Source organism: Lepidothrix coronata, unplaced genomic scaffold (genome assembly GCF_001604755.1).
Source record: "Lepidothrix coronata isolate B3197 unplaced genomic scaffold, Lepidothrix_coronata-1.0 Scaffold35, whole genome shotgun sequence".
In the NCBI taxonomy this organism is placed as follows: Eukaryota; Metazoa; Chordata; class Aves; order Passeriformes; family Pipridae; genus Lepidothrix; species Lepidothrix coronata.
In genome coordinates, this window is record NW_016690215.1 from 4902548 (window position 1) to 4918748 (window position 16201).

Below are 16201 nucleotides of genomic sequence, written 5' to 3' on the forward strand. Positions count from 1 at the left end.
TGTGCTTGAGGAGTATCTCATTCTCAGCTGCCCTTCATAGTCAAGTTTAGCATATTGTTCCTCTAAGTCAACAGCCAAGCAAGTCACAGAATCACAGAATATGCGGAGTTGGAAGGGACCCGCAAGGCTCATCAAGTCCAACTCCTGGCCCTGCACAGGACCATCCCCAAGAGTCACACCATGTGCCTGAGAACATCGTCCAAACGCTTCTTGAACTCTGTCGGGGTTGGTGCTGTGATCACTTCCTGGGGAGCTTGTTCCAGTGCCCAACCACCCTCTGGGTAAAGAACCTCTTTCTAATAGCCAACCTAAACCTCCTACCAAAGAGCAGCTGAAAGACCAGAAGACATACACATGTACAAAAGGGATCTGTCTCCTTGAGTCCAGAATGACTTCAGTCTTCACTATCCTTTAGGTGACAGAAATAAATTAGCCAAAGAAGTGGCTGGAAAAGGAAATGTATTTGATTTTCTGGTCTCCTGGCAGAGTTCTGAGGCATGATATTTTCTCTATTGTCTGTAACATCCAAGCACCAGTATACTAATCAACAGACTCAATCTTAAATCTTCATCACACAAGCTACACACAGAAATATTAAAAACTACAGAAAATGCCTTGAGAAAGACAAATTGAATTAGCAATTAGAATTTGGTCTTTAAAGAGAATTTAACAAATTCAAAAAACTCCAAAACCAACTCTTATGTCATATACCCCAATTACTATTAAGCCAACAACTAAATCACTACCAACTCTCCTGGCATCAGATTAATGAGAGGCCATCAAATAGTTTCCAACAATCCACTTCCATCTTGGAAGACAGAATTCTTCAGATATGATAGGGTTCCAGTTTAATAAAAAGACCAACCAATTCCACTGTGCCTACCATACATTTGTTCAAGTCATGTTTAAAAAAGCTGATAAAAAAACCAAAACAGGAATGAAAGCTGAAAACCTCATTTAGTCTTTTCTAAAGTGCCCAAACCATATGCTGCTCAGTCACACATGGCACAAACCAGACTTCAAGTACCACCTGTTGTAACTGCTAATTTACATGAATCAGAAACAGCTTTTGTTTGCCTCTTTAGAGGGGACAACTGGACACATTAAACAGTCTGAGCAGTCAGCCCTACTGAAAAAGAAGTCATTCAGATGTGAATGCCAAATTTAAGGTGCGTATCTGTTTCCCATACAGCGAAATCCATGCAGCTTTTAAACATTACATATATTTTATCAGGTGGAACTTTGTAAACCCCTAAAGAAATTGTCAAGAGTTTTTGGATAGAAGTTCTGCAAAAAAATGCTGTATTTTGAGCTATGTTCAAATTTGTCTCTTAGACACTCATCCAGTACCATTTACCACCAAAAAGTGTTCCCCCCTCCCCCCCAAACACTGCTCTGAGTCAAATTGCCATGGCTTCATTATGAAGGATTAATCAGAATAACTTTTATACAAAAGCTTTAAACCATAATAAAATGTTACTACCTGTGATTTTTTCCATCCTACCACAAAACATGATGGGAGAAGAGACGAAGACACTTCCACTGAAGGACAACATTTTCATTACCTCGCTCCTTCATCTCTTCACCATGGGGACTTGTGAGCTCATCAGAAGTCCTATCTGAGCACAGTTCTTTTCATTTTACACTTTTTGTTTGTGCCCCACTTAATTTCAAGGACATTTACAGGTCACTGCAGTAGTTTGCAAGATTCAATCTGTACAACAAATCGAAACTATTTTAAAGAGTACTGGGAAGCGACACTATACAGAAAAAACATGCTTTCAAACCTACTAAGGAATTCATTAGTCAAACTCCATGTTATCATATTTCACTGTAGAAAATAAGAGCTTCGACACATTATTTAACATTTACACTAATCACCAGCACTCAGGCCAAATCCATCTAAACAAAGCTTTCATCACCTTCAGATGAGCAGCACTGATTATGATGATGTGCAGTTAAACTGCTTCCTTACAGTGCTTAAACACAAGTTGAACCACATACCAGCAGACCTTATCAAATCAAATCTGACTCAAATATTTTAAGTTTATCCACATGGGACAGACCTTTTGTGCTTTCTATTACTTAAGAGTTAGTCTGGATGCACAGAACTATTTCATGGGAAAAAAAAAATCAAAACAAAAGAAAGGGGCTGGGGAGGGAGACTAACATAAAATACTTTCCCAGAAAGTAGCCTGCTCTCACTGTCCTCATTTAAAAGAGAATGCAATATACTTTGGAAAGCCTGTATTTGGCAGCTAGTGAGTAGACTACACATTCAAGCTCTGCCAACTACAGTTCTAGAGAAATAATACTAAGAAACAAAAACTGCTCAGAGGGTATCAAAACAAAATGGAGGCCTGGGTATCTATTATTATATGCAGATAATATTTTTCCATGTATTTTTTAAGTACCAACCTTGACTAATGGATCACTACTCAACAAAAGAAAACAAATGCAGATTTAATAAGCCTAAGTGGAAAACAGTAGAAGAGTATGAACAAGTCAGCCATCATTGCAAAGGGCATGAGCATACCACAAAGGAATGCTTCAGACCCAAATTCTCAGAGGCAATAGTTTATTGTAATTTTTTTCCCCTGCAGGCCAGGGCTTCAGAAAAATGTGTCCACTTACAGTCTAGAGCAGACACCAAAAGTTTTGCCAAGTGCAGAAGTTTACATGGAGAATACTCACACAAACAGGAGTAAATTACTGTACTCAGGCTGTAAAAGATTTCTGCTCTGCAGGAGCAGATTCTCCATTCTGAGCCTGACAGAGACCTGTCTTTCATATGCATCCAATGAAAAGGCAAATTCTGATAGTAAAGCACACACCTACAAGCAAATACAGTGCAGTCTGGAAGAAAGATTCTGCCTTCTTTATTCCTATTGCAATTAGTCTTTTTTCCTCACTAAATATTATTAACAGAATCTTCAAGCTCAGCTCAGCTGCTTACCCTCATTTAGGAAAATATTTTATGATAAATATCCTTCATTTGTCAGAAAGGGAATGAAGACCAGAGAGACCAAAAGCAGTCTGGACAAAATCTCAGAAATTTTAACCTAAAATGTAATATGGAATTAAAGAACAAAAAGGTAACACAGCAGGTATAAGTACTTATACAAATTCCTGCCTTCAGACAGACGGCCTTAAGATTTTTTTTTGTGATAGGAAACAAATCCATGCATCTCCCTCTCAATAGGTCAGTATTGGGAAGCCTCACAACAGGCAGGCAATGCTTCAGTAGAGTTCTCCACTACTCTGCTCACAGCCAAGTTCAGTAACTCTGCTGCAAGATCATGTCTCTGTGGGGCAGAGAAGATCCTGCCAGCTCAGTGGCATTCTCCTACTAGGTGAGACAACATCTGCTTAAAGTCATCCCTGGAAGTTTGTCACCAGGTAAACTTGCAAACAAACCGTAAGTCTGTCAGCATCAGTCACTTTGCATGTAGATCCTAATTGCAGAAGTTTAAAGCTTAGAGAGTTTGGCACAATCAGAACCAAACTGTAAATGACAACCAAGGGGCAGATAGGTCCTTAAGGGAGCCCAAGGATCTGTGGTTTGGTGATAGCTGCCCAAATGAAAACTAGGACCACTAATATGTTGTGCCTAATAAAAGATTTTTTTCTCATCCCAAAAATTTACGCATTTCTTTAATAAAACAAGAACTTCTGAGACTCCAGGACAGAGTCTACCAAAGCATTTCTTTTACAGTTTCTTATTTCAGCAAGGCTATACCCCCCAGTAGTTTTAAAAATGAACAAGAACATGATACTGATAGTTCTCTAAAAAAAAGCTGCTGTTTCTTGATGCTGAGGTCCTTCTAGTGCCACATGAACAAGAATCCTGTACTATGAAGGCCTAATCTAATTAAAATTATCAAACCCAAGTATCTAATTCACTATAAATGCTGCATTCAGCCAGTTTTACAAAGCTATCTAATCAACATCATAATAGCAATTTTAACAGATACATCTGGCAGCTAAGTTGTACATAAAGTAGAACAGGGATCATGCCAACTGCTGGGCACATCCCGCTGGTCACATGGCTGTACCTTCCATTCATAATAATTAGAGTGAAAAGGCACACTACCTGCACAAGGGACTCTTCCACTGCAACTTTCAGTGGAGAGAGGGTAAAAAGAAAGTTCTAAAACTCAATGTGCTGTAAGTCTTTAACATAAGCTATGATATTGGTTATGTCATGCTAAAGTAAAAGGTAATTGCCACAACATCAAGGGCAGTAATGACAGTTTAATAATTTCATATTGCAAACACAGTTCCAAACTGACACATAAAAACGAAGCCACAACCCTTAATCAAATAACCAGTCAACAATAACTAAATCCCATGAACGCAATTAACCAAATGCTAACAAAGTAAAATTTATATAAAATCAGTTATTCTCTGATTTCTGATTTGGCCTGCATTATACTACACAATGAAAATAACTCATACTGCCAGATGCCAAAATAGTGAACAGATGAGGTCTTCAAATAAAAAAAAATTACATTCTAAGTTCCCTTTTTTTAGTAAAATTAGAAATTTTAACATTTAACACATTTTTTCTGCCACAGGGGGAAAGTTTCTAATTTGTTGTGTGCAGATGATTCCCCCCTCTATTTTCATAAAGTGCAGTTGGTTTTGGCTTCCCATATTTATTTTATTTTCTTTTTCCCAGCAAGTCACTTAAAATCTCTCTGATTCTTCAAGTTAGAAGCTCACATCCTTTTTTAATCTTCTGTTGACTATCTGCCTGAAAAACACTCTTCCAATCCAGCTACAGAATACGTATAACCCAATTCATGAAGCATGACAAAAGCAGGGTACCCTTCTGTCTTGTTTTGTAGTGCTAAAGGAAAAAAATTAAGAAGGCAATGACTGAGCCTACACTGCAAATGTTATCAATGCTCATGTATGAAACCAAGCAAAATAAAAGTTACGCCACACATGTTCAGATGGATTTTAAGTTCTGCTTTCTTGAAGATTCATTCAGAAAACATCCTACAAAAATGAAACACTACAGAGCTAAGGAGGCTAATCAAAATAGTTTAGCTGTCTTAATAAACGTTAAGTATCATAAGGAAGCTAAAGCTACAGACTTGCCAATTTTGCTCTTGAGTTCATTCTGTTCTTGCAAAAAGGTACAATGATGAGACACTTGAGTATACTTCCAATAATGCCAACCATTCTTTGAGCAGCAATATCTAGGTCAATTCTCCTACATGTGGACAATAAATACACTCTAAAAACAAAACCGGCACAAATTGCAGCAATTCAAGACTCATAACAGCAATATGCACATGCAACATGTACAATAGCACTGTGCACATACTTTTATAGATTATACTGAAAAACATTTGCACCAGCAGGTTCAGATCCTTCCCAGCAATAGAGCAGATCTCAGTAGAGACACTCAAGAGGTTCTTGTCTGTAAGCAATTGGGAGCACCTTTTGCAATTTCTCAAAGCACACAAAGTTCCAGCAGGTGTGTTTCTCTTTAAGCCACCCACCTTTTCAGCTACAAAAAATAACCCTTTTCAAAGAAATCACACTAGCTGGTACTCATCATCTTTAGTTATGGTGTGGTGATTGGAAGAAGTCCCACAAATGTAAAAGCTGTCAGTGTTATCAGACACAGGAATCTAAACTATCACTTCTTATAGCTAGTCCTTCTGGTGACGGTTTAGAAAAAAAACCCCAAAACCCAAAACTAAAAGTAAGGCAAGATTTGAGATGTTCATTAGCTTGGTACAAGCTCATCTCTAGCAATTTCATAGGCTCCCTGTGCCAGATTGGTCTGCAGACAGTGAAATAAGCTACTGCAGTCAGCTGTGCACACCAGCAGTCCAGCAGACAGACTGCAGTCTACGTCCGGTCAAAAATGCTCTAAATGCATCTCCCAGCAAATTTCTTCATTCTCCTTGACCACAGGATCCACAACACACTACTGAGATGCAAGAACACCACAACTTTCAGTAACTCAAACCGTCATAGCCACCAGCTCCTTAGACACAAAAGGGCATGGCAAGTAGTTGTTAACAGCAATAAAAAGGGGGGGAAAGCAGTTGCGTGGAATCATCCCCAGAACAGCTACTGCTGTTCCAGACTGGGCAAGGAAGGGAACAGACAGCCCTACTCATGCCTCATTTTTCTGATCTAGTCTCATGGAAGCCCAGCTGGAAAAGCACTTCCAGGCATTATCACTTAAGGAAACATACCAAGTGTTTGAGCAAGCTGGTCTACACGCATGTACAAGAAGTTCTGTGAGGAAATTGGGAGGCAGAAGAAAACCCTGTCCATGCTTTCTTCCAGCACAGCCTCATGCATTGCTCCTCTTTCCTCCTCGTGTTAAAAAACCACATGCAAGTAATATTCAGAGCAGCAATATTCACACGTGTGACATTACACACACCAATGTCTGTATGAAAACAGGACTTAAAACATCTAAACATATTTGATTCTACTCATTCCAACTCAGAATATCCTGTGATTCTGTGATTTATTACAGTGGAAAAGTTACAAACTTTTAATTTTGGCTCCAGTTCTCTCTGTCCTACCTACAGAGAATACAACAACATTTATTGTAGGGCACAAATTACCTACCATTTCAAAGAGAAAACAAGAACACATAAACCTTATCAAGTTTATAACTAACTAGAGAATGAAGATAACTCAAGACCTTGTAGCAGCAGCTTTACCTGGAAGAGATGTATCCCATCACATCAGGAGGTGGATTACTGCTTTGTGGAGAAAATTATGTTCACACTACCACATTTTGATACATTCTAAAGACCAGCACAAAGAAAAAATGCATGCCAAATACTCCTAGAAAGGTTAGGGAACAACCGAAAAATTAAACTACTGCAAAGAAACTGATAAGAGTTTGTTTTAGTACTTGCACTAAAATACAGTTAGCCATGATTCCTTCAATTACAAGAAATCCCTTTTTGTGTTCATAGCCAAAAAAAAAATAAAATTCAAATAAACCAAACTAAGTACTCTGAAAAATTTCCTTATTTCTATGAGCCTTAAAAAGCAAGTTATATTTTCATCTGATTTATGAAGTCATTGGCTGACGTGCACATTTAGAAAATTCTCCTTTATTACCTATTACATCTGAAATGCCTACCAATATGAAGCATGTATGGACTGTGTGAACCTAAGCAGAGTACCAAGAACCGCCACTCCTTATGAAAGTAGAAGGAAAGCTCATTTCTTTTCTTCAGTACATTTCTAAATGCATGAGTGATTTTCCATACATGAATGATTCCTACTTGGTTATCAAATTAGATTCAAGGCAAAAGTCACTCTTCTCTGTAACCAGCAGAGGGAAGGGAAAAAAACCAACACCAAAACAAAACAAAACACAAACAACCTTCATTATTTTCCTGCTACTGTTTGTGATGTATGGCAATTACGAGGTTAGTGAGACAGAACAACCTTTTGTAGACAATCTTCAGGTCTCTCCATTCGAGGAAACTGCACATTTTCGGTTTGCGGGCTAATACCGTTTGAACAAGTTCCCTTGTGATTTTCTTCTTTTCTTTGTCAGATAATGGGACATACCACTTCTGGAGTCTCAGTTTCCCCTGGCGACTAAAAAGCAACATAAACTGCATCTGTTGAATTACAAGGAGGAAAAAAAAAAAAAGCATTAATCTCAGGCTCTGAGTTTTAAAAAGATATCTGTGAGAAAAACCAAACAGGAAGGAGGACAGACATCCAAAAACCCTAACTGTATTTCTATAGCACTGGCAGATGTTATACAAGATCTGGAAGTACCAATAATACAAAGGATTCCGCTGAGCAAGGTCAGTCAAGCCAAAGGCAGTAGAAAGCGCACACAAGTTTCAAAAGCAGATGTCAGAACCATCGGGTGGCGAGTGAATACACCCAGATTTCAGACAAGCCACGTCCAGCACCGGCACGGTTGCATTTCCGAAAACGACAGAAAAAACCCAGCACAGCAGTCTCTTCAAATACCCAAACTCATTTTCAATTCACCGGATCAGAGCCTTACAGCAGCAGCAATCTGCACCTAAGATGTTTCCGAAAAGCCTCGGAATACTTTAAAAGGTATTAAACATCCCAGCGGAGAGTCCTACGGCACAGAAAAGCCAAGTCTTTTCCCAGGTTACACAAAAGGAGGAGAGATTAAGTGCTTTCCCTGCGGTCCTATGTTCCAGGTCTCGCTTCCTCCAAAGGAGTGATGTTGCAATTATATTTTAAGAGGAACTCGCAGGGCTGTGTTTTTTTCAGCAGCTGTAACATTAAAGGAAATGGGCTTTTTCTGGCTTTTTTTTGCCTTTTTTTTTTTCTTTGCGTTTTTACTCAAAGTTGTATCGCGCTGGGGAAGTTTCCCAGCTAATGTGACAGATATGAAATAGGGCGAGAAAGCTCAGCCTGGTCCCGGGTGACAAGTGCGACCAAGCGCCAGCCGCGACGAGCGGCGGCCGCGCCCGCAGCGGGTCCGCGGGGCCGGGGCGGGGGCAGAGCCGCGCAGCCCCCTCAGCCCCACAACATCCCTCCCGCCCCACCCGCCGGCCACAGCACCGCCCCGGCTCCCCACACGCGGAGAGGGAGGCGAGCCCAGCTCCGCGCGGCGTGTGCTCACCGTGCCCGGGGGATAGCGGAGCTGAGGAGGAAGAGGAGGATGAGGCAGCGCTACCCAGAGCAGCTCCGGCTCCGCGGGTGCTGCCGCGGCGGCCGCCGAGCGGGACTGAGGGAGGGGACGGCGGAGGACGGGAGGTGCCGCCGGCGCGAGCGCGCGCGCGCCCCAACGGCCGCCGCTCCCCCCCGCCCGTGCGGGCAGGGCGGGGGCGGGGCCGCGCTCGCGGGGGGGCGGGGCCGGGAGATGAAGGAGGCGTGGCCCGGGCGCCTCCGAACAAAACTTTATGAGCGGCCACCCCGGGGGAGGACGAGGGCAGGGCTGTCACCCAGAGAGCTGGGCCATCACCCAATCAGAGCAGAGACGGAGGGCGGAGAGAAGTGGGTACTGACCAATGGGAGGGAGGGAAACTCGGCGGCGGGCGGGGCCGGGACCGGAGGCGGGGCCAGGGACCCTAATCCGTGTGGCCCGAATTGGGATAGGCCGGCGGCCCGCGCGGCAACAGCCAACCAGGCGGCGCGGCGCACATAGCGGTCCGCGGGCAGCCAATGGGCGGGCGCGGCGCGGGGCCGGGGAAATGACATCAGTCAATCAGGCGCCCGGAGACCGAGACCCCGCCCGTGGCCCCTCCGGCCCCCAGCGGGGCGGGGGGAAGGGAGGGAGGGAGGGGCGGCCGGGCCGCGCATGCGCCGCGCGGTGTTTGCTTCCAGCACGTGCGCGCCCGGGGGGGCGGGGGCTCAGGGAGCGCGCGTGGGGTGGGGGCGCTGCCCGGGAGGGGAAGGTCCCTGAGGGGCCCCTGAGCCTGTGAGGGACCGGCCCCGGGAGGGGAAGGTGTTTCCCCTAAAGTCACCTTGATTACCAGCTGTAATTAGATCGGCAGGAGCAGCCGCCGATATAGACTTAGCGGTGTTGCGTTTCGCTAATGCTTTATGAAATTATCATTCATGTGTATCTACAGAGGTTTTCTGTGCCAAAACAGCCCCGATTTGGGGGTTTGATTGGCTGGTTGGCCGGTTTCAGGTTCTTGTGGGTTGCTTTGGTGTTAAAATTCTAATGAAGATGGGGCTGAAAATACATAGTGTTTCCACCCGTGTTAGGTGGAAGAAAGAGCGGTGTCCCTCCAAGCCGAAGTTGAAACACCTTATAATAAAAAACTTATAATAAAAAAATAAAAATAAAAAAAATAAAAATCAACCAAAGACCACAGACAGAAAAAAACAAACAAACAAACAAACAAAAAAAACACAAAACCCCCAAACCTAAAGCTCTCAGCGTCATCTGTGTTCACCCCCACCCCCAGAGTAAATGATCGGCAGCACTGACCCGACCGCGCTGATCCGATAATAGTGTGACAGGGATCGCCAGATCCCGGGAAAGGGTCGTGCTCCCGCCGCCGCTCCCTCAGGAGCAGCTCCCAGAGCCTCGGGATGTGTCACGCTTTCATTACTTTCTATTATTGACACTTAAAGAAAAAGCCCATTCTTTTGGCTGCGAAACGGCTGTGGCAGCAGAAACCGGCGCTGGAAATGCTTTTGTGTAAAAAATGTGCATGGTCTGAAAGGAAAGCCAATTTTCTGGCGTTTCAAGAAATGCTGTAGTCAATTGTACTTGAGGAAAAGTGCAAATATATTCCTGATTTTATAGCAGAGATTATAAATGTAAGAGAAAAGTGACATGAGCACAAGGAGTGAAACCAAGCTGAATGTATAAGGCAATTGGAGTATTAGAGGTCGTGTAGAAAGTGGGAACTGCTGTTGTAGGGGCTTGTTCCTGTCACATTTAATGTTTGTTGAGCAGCCGTCCTGTTCTCATCTGAACCTGCCTTCCATCAAGCACAGGAACAGATGTATGTGGATCTGATACCTCAGAGTCTCCCCCTTACACCAGGGTGTTACTTTGTCCTCCGTAGTTGCCATGCATTGCAGTTCTACTTGTTTCCTGTGAGGTCTAAAATATCCTGCTTTTCAGAAAGCTTTCATAAATTATCTCTTTCCTAAGCTGCCCACTGTTCTTGAATTCAGCATATCCCATGATTCTCCATGCATGCACACTTCAAGGTCTTTGAGATCTTCTAACTCATGATTTAAGCCAGCAGCCAACTTTTATTTCTCTTCATCTGAGTGATTTACAGTTTATTAGCATTGTTATGGTAATGGGAGCTCCAAAATTAATTTCCAAACGAGTCACATCAGACCTATGTTATGATTTGTCACTTCCCATCTCAGTGAAATATTTCTGCATATGGATCAAACCACACATTCTGCAAACACAGTTCATTGGAATCAGGTGAACTACCCAGATGGTTCAAGAAATGTCTGTGTTTTGGTGGCATAAAGTCTCAAAGCTCCAGTGATTCGTTTTTTGTTTGTTTGTTTGTTTATCTTGTATCTTTGTTTCATTTTTTGGTCAGATTTTACTGGCCATTTTCAGTGTATGGTTTCATACAGTGATACAAGGGTAATTATTCCACTATTTTCCTCCCTCCTCTCTTTTACTTGGCTGGATTTCTTCATACTATAACCTCGAGTTTCTTCATTAAATCACCTGGGCAGAATCACTCTGCTATATGCAGTTTCATATGGTATGATAAGGCATGTGAGACCAGTGGTATGTCAGGTGTGCTGGAAAATGTGTCTAGCCAGATCCAACTGAGAGGAATCTTTCTGTCTTCCTCAGCCTGTCCTCCCTTCTTATCCCTGCTTCAGACAGAGGGGGCAATGTTCTCAAGCCTGCCCGGATCACCACCCCCGCACTTCCTTAAGTCATTTCTCTCAAAATGACCTGGCTTATTTTAAGCAGTTTAAGGTGTGATTCCATGTCGGTTTCAGATGATCTAAATCCCGAGTTCTCCCACCCACTCCTCCCATTTCCAGCTCCATGTTCCTATCTCTTTTCCTGTGCAGGCACTTTTCTGCAGCTCATGTTGCCCACAAGGCTGGTTTCAGCCGGACAGGTGACTGAGGGAGTCAACTTCAGGACTGAGCTGTGTTGTGAGGCAGTGACAGAGGTAATGCTGTCTCTTCTGTTTGTCCTGTTTCTTTCAGGAACTTCAGAAGACTTACTGTTTGCTTTTTTTTCCCAGTGTTGCAATTTGTACCAATTATACTGACTCCATCGTTTGTTCCTGTAAGAAATTATCCTGTCGCTTACCCATTGAACTAGCAATACACTGAACTAGCTGTATTTATCAAATTGATAAAGAGATACATGATGCTTAAAACAATAATATAATAGCCTTTGAGTATTCCACAAACCCGTGACAATGCAGATGTCAATGCAGTCTAATTTTAGACATGACACAGTGAGTCTTCTGTTCATTAGCTTTTGTTCCTTGTCTTATATCCAGCTTGATGATAACCCCTGGTTTATTTTGGATGGGGTTTTTTTTTAGCTGCTATAGTTGTAGAATCCTTGGTATTCCATTTTAGATGTAAGGCAAGTCTTCAGGGGATATATTCATTGACCATAAGACATTTGGGGTCCTCAGCCAAGACTTTGCTTTTTAAATTATTTCCAGCATGACTTCAGACACAGAAGAGAACTGCCTGGAGCTGGGGAGAGAGGTAGGAAGGAAGCTTATATCAAATAAGCTTATATCATTAAATTTTGGGGTATTTGATGGTATGGTTTATGTCAAATTTTGAGGTTTAGTTTGTTTGTTTTTAATTAATTAGACTACAGTTGGTTTGTCTGGAAAACTGGGTCTTAAACAAAAATTAAGAAGGCCAACATCCTGGCATTTGGCACTTCATGCATGTTATTGCCAAATCTGAAGCTCATGAAAGAATTTTATTGTGTTTTCAGTGTTAGCCAAAATGATTGGTAAACCGAAAGGCCTTTATAACATGAACTAGTCATTAATTCCAATGGAAAATTTGCTTACTAAATTTTAACAGCTTTTTTTGTTTCTTCACACAGTATTTAGTAAAGAAAGGGTTTGCTTCTGCCTCCCTTTCAGCCATCTCAGCAACTTAAAGAGGAGGGCAACATACTTTAAGAGTGCATGCTGTGTCTTTGCAGTCCACCACTGACGTAGGTGGATGTGTGAGTAAGACTCATTTTGTTGTTAATTTATCTTCTTGATGCTCAATATCAGACTCCATTTGCATTGACTGAGTAACTGTGGAGTCGTTATGAAGGCTATACGAACTACATTACTACCCTTGGAAGTGATTACTGCTGAATTTTTGCCTCTTAGGCCTCCAAACAGGATATTGCATTATTATATGCAATTCTCTTCCCTGATGTACTGTCTGAGTATTGGCCAAACCATCAGTGTACTACTGTGATTCATGCAGAACACTAATCTCTATGGAGCCGAAGTAAGTATACATAAGACTGTAAATGATTTTCATCTCTATGCCCCCCCTTCTTTTATAACATGGAGCTCTCACTCTTGCTGAAATACTATTAGATGCAATGTAGCAGCCAGATTGCTAGATGCTATTAAATCATCAGATCATGGCTGGTGTCCTTACTCGCCTGTCTTTTCTGTGTAGGGATTACAGGTTTGCCTGTTGGAGACTTGTGGACATTGGAATTCTTTTAAACGTGATTGGTTTCCAACAGACACGTATGGCTCTCAGACACATGGATATCAGTCCATGTGTGTGATAGGTAGAACTACAGAACGAGCGTCACGGATGTTCATCCTTGAAGTTGAAGTTTCAGAGCTGGAGGAATAGTTCGAAGCTGAAGTTGGTCTTCCAACCTGGTTATGAGAATTACAGAGTATAAACTATGCCTTACATGCGTCATTTGCTTTGGAAAATAAAAACCTGTTTTGAAAGTATTCGAATATGCAGAAATGAGGAGTGTGGTACATGCCAGTCAGTGAGGGCTTCCTCTTAGTTGCCGTGTTTATTAGCCTGAGCCTGGTGCAAGGCACAGCAGCCATTTGAATAAGACACGCACAAGCCAGCTGGTAGCATTGGGTGTGTTGGGCTAGTGAGCAGCAGATTTCTTTCTTACTTAGGTCATGTTCTTATCTTTTGCTTGTCCATGTTTATATTGGAGTAGCGCTCAGAGGCCCCAGAACTGAAGAAAATAACCGCACTGCAGACATTTATGAAGTTGTCATGACTGCTAACGCTTCTTCCTGCTCCACTGCCACTGCTACAAACTCTGCCATAGTGCAGCAAAGAACTGAATGGCTTCCGAAAGAAGTGTGTGAGGAAACGTGAGGAAGTGGCTGGAAGGAATGGAGAGAGGAAAAGAGAGGAGGCTGGGATTTCTGAGAATGCATCAGTACTTTAAGGAGTTGTTGAATACAGCATCTCACATATATCTTGCTCATCCTGCTGCCACTGCCATTTCTGAAGTGGCTGATGCTGCAGGTTAAGCTGTATGTGCTTGCTGGATCCATCCCCTCAGATGAAGGAGTATTTGGTCAGGTTTGTGTGGAGCTACTCAGTTTTGCCCAGGATGAAGAAATCTTTTTAATATGCCAGAGCATGGTATAGGACTCTGGATAGGCCGCCTGTGAAGCCAGAACACATTCAGAGGAAGACAGTGCGTAGATTTTCCGGTGCACAGTCTGATCATCCTAAATCCACTGAAGTCCTCATTTAGGCATATATTGTTCTTCTGTTGTTGCTCTTAGACATGCCCAACTGATGATCCTATAAGGCCTCTTGATCTATGTGTGGAGACTGATCTAACATATCAGGATGTACTGGCTTTTGCACCAAAGAGAGAATCCAGTTTCCAACTTCAGACTTTTCCACACATTGCATTGTGTAGCCAGGAAAGAAGATACAGACTTCCACAACAAATGGAAGTTGTGGAATTTTCAACACATAGAAACTTTTCATGAAAACTTGGAAACTGCTCTGAATCTGAGATGGCAACCTGAAACCACAACATTTCATGTTATAATCAAACCATAAATCTCCCAAACTTCCATATTGATTCTGCAGTATAGCACTAAGCTTTCATTTCAAATCCTTCTGGAAGACTAGTATAACTTCCTGTGTTGTTTTAGAGAAAATATATTGCATGATCTGACTAGTTTTTACCACTATTATAAAGGGGTGACACAATCTGTAAGGCTTTCCTTTACTGTAACTTTGTTTTTCAGCTGAATTGTTTTAAGAGGAAGAAACCGGGACAGCCAAGGCCTGTAAACCATTTATTGCCCAGTTTTAAAGGCTCAAGAAGAATTTAAATGATGCGTAGGTTTTGTGCTGGCTGTGTCCACTTGTAACAATTTTATCCCTGTGAATTCTTGTTCAAGCTGTCTAGACCCCCTATGTTGCCATGGCTTTGTGAAGCCTATCTTTGCAGTGCAACCTTTGACCTTCCTTAAAGCTGCTGAACAGCAATCACAGCAAACATTTTTCCCAGGGGGACATGTGTATCATTTACCTGGGACATCTATGTTTTGAATCCCTAGGTTTTGAAGGATTTTGAAGAACTAAAGTGCATAGAAAATGAGTGTGATAGAGCTCAGCATGAGGTCTTAGGGAAGCAGAATGTGATTTTATAAACAAAATCTCTGCAAAATACTGTTTCTCTTTATGCTTTCACACCCACATACTTGGAAACATCAAAATGTGTGTGTTCAAATGGCCTGGTCAACATCACATGTGTGATCACACAGAGGATAAGGATATTGTCTGTTTTGTCCTCATTGTGCCTCTGGGCTTCTTGATTGGCAAGTAAACTGATTTTGGAATTGCTTTTTATACTTTCTAGAAGGGGATAGTGTAAAGAATACTTTGTCTCACTGTTTTGTTTCACTCTTCAGAAATCTATGAATGTCATGAATGTTTGTTGCCTTTGTGTATTTTGTGGCCTTGCATTTGTTCTTTGTCTTGTTTGATACCTTATCTTTAGGTCACTTTGTTCTTTCTCTTTGTCCAGATACCTTTTTAACACGTGTTCTACTGCTTCATCGGGCACTTTCACATACACACACAGACATACTTCCACTCAGACTCTGTTAATGCCAGTCTTAATATTTGTTTCAAATCGCTGCAAAAGAACCAAGTAGCTCCTCGTTTTTCCCAAAACACTTTGTTCTTCAAGAGCAAGCCTCACTTTTTATTTCATCTGTACAGGAAGATATCAAATACACTTAGAAACCTATCCCAGTAAGAAGACCCCATTTACTCTCTGACTTTAGGATTCTGCCCTAATCTAGAGGGTCATTAGTGGAACAGAGCCAAAAGGACATTCAATTATTTGCTCAAGTCTGAAAGGCCAGTGTTTCACAACTGCAGAGTGTGCTATTAACAAGGATGAATCCTTTGGCAATGAATCCTTTCTACTGCAAAATACTTGCCGTGTGGAACCTAAGACCCTTATTACAAATTCATGAATGATTTTAATGCATCCTGGCAGCTTTCATAAGCATTGCAGTCATCTGGAAGCAAGTAAAAAAAAAAAAGATCATTGGTTCGTACAAAATAATATAGCTATGCTCATATTTGATCTAGCTCTCTAGTGGGAAAGGAATACGTGAAGTTTTTTTAAAAATTAAGAGACATTTCTACTACATTACATCTCACCAGTGGATTTAGAAATCATGTTCACATAAGAGATAATAACTCAATGTAGATCATCAATAAAAGCAAAAAGATGTCTAAA

General features: G+C 41.9%; 1 protein-coding gene and 1 long non-coding RNA gene across 10 annotated transcripts in view; one reads left to right on the forward strand and one right to left on the reverse strand.

Annotated features, from left to right (window-relative positions):
* Positions 1 to 8752, reverse strand: part of AP1S2 (adaptor related protein complex 1 sigma 2 subunit) — a 31067-nt gene extending 22315 nt beyond the window's left edge. For 6 of the 7 annotated variants that reach the window (XR_001874277.1, XR_001874278.1, XR_001874280.1 and 3 more), the window contains exons 1-2: positions 8618 to 8723; positions 7444 to 7622 (exon numbers count right to left, since the gene is read on the reverse strand). Coding sequence is in view for 3 of the 7 variants with exons in the window: in XM_017812245.1 (XP_017667734.1) it covers positions 7444 to 7622 (179 nt within the window). In the remaining 4 variants the exon portion in view is untranslated. Of the gene's footprint in view, positions 1 to 7443; positions 7623 to 8617 lie in introns of all 7 variants that reach the window. The other variant, XM_017812247.1, reaches the window with a different exon arrangement.
* Positions 8753 to 8859: 107 nt separating this feature from the next.
* Positions 8860 to 14933, forward strand: LOC108495967. Of its 3 annotated transcripts, XR_001874273.1 has the most exons (5): positions 8860 to 8991; positions 11515 to 11618; positions 12129 to 12174; positions 12530 to 12933; positions 13111 to 14933. It is a non-coding gene; the product is annotated as an uncharacterized LOC108495967 (long non-coding RNA). The 3 variants fall into 3 exon arrangements; XR_001874274.1 differs by having other exon boundaries at positions 8860 to 8995; positions 12530 to 14933; XR_001874272.1 differs by having other exon boundaries at positions 12530 to 14933.
* The last annotated feature ends 1268 nt before the right edge of the window (positions 14934 to 16201 follow it).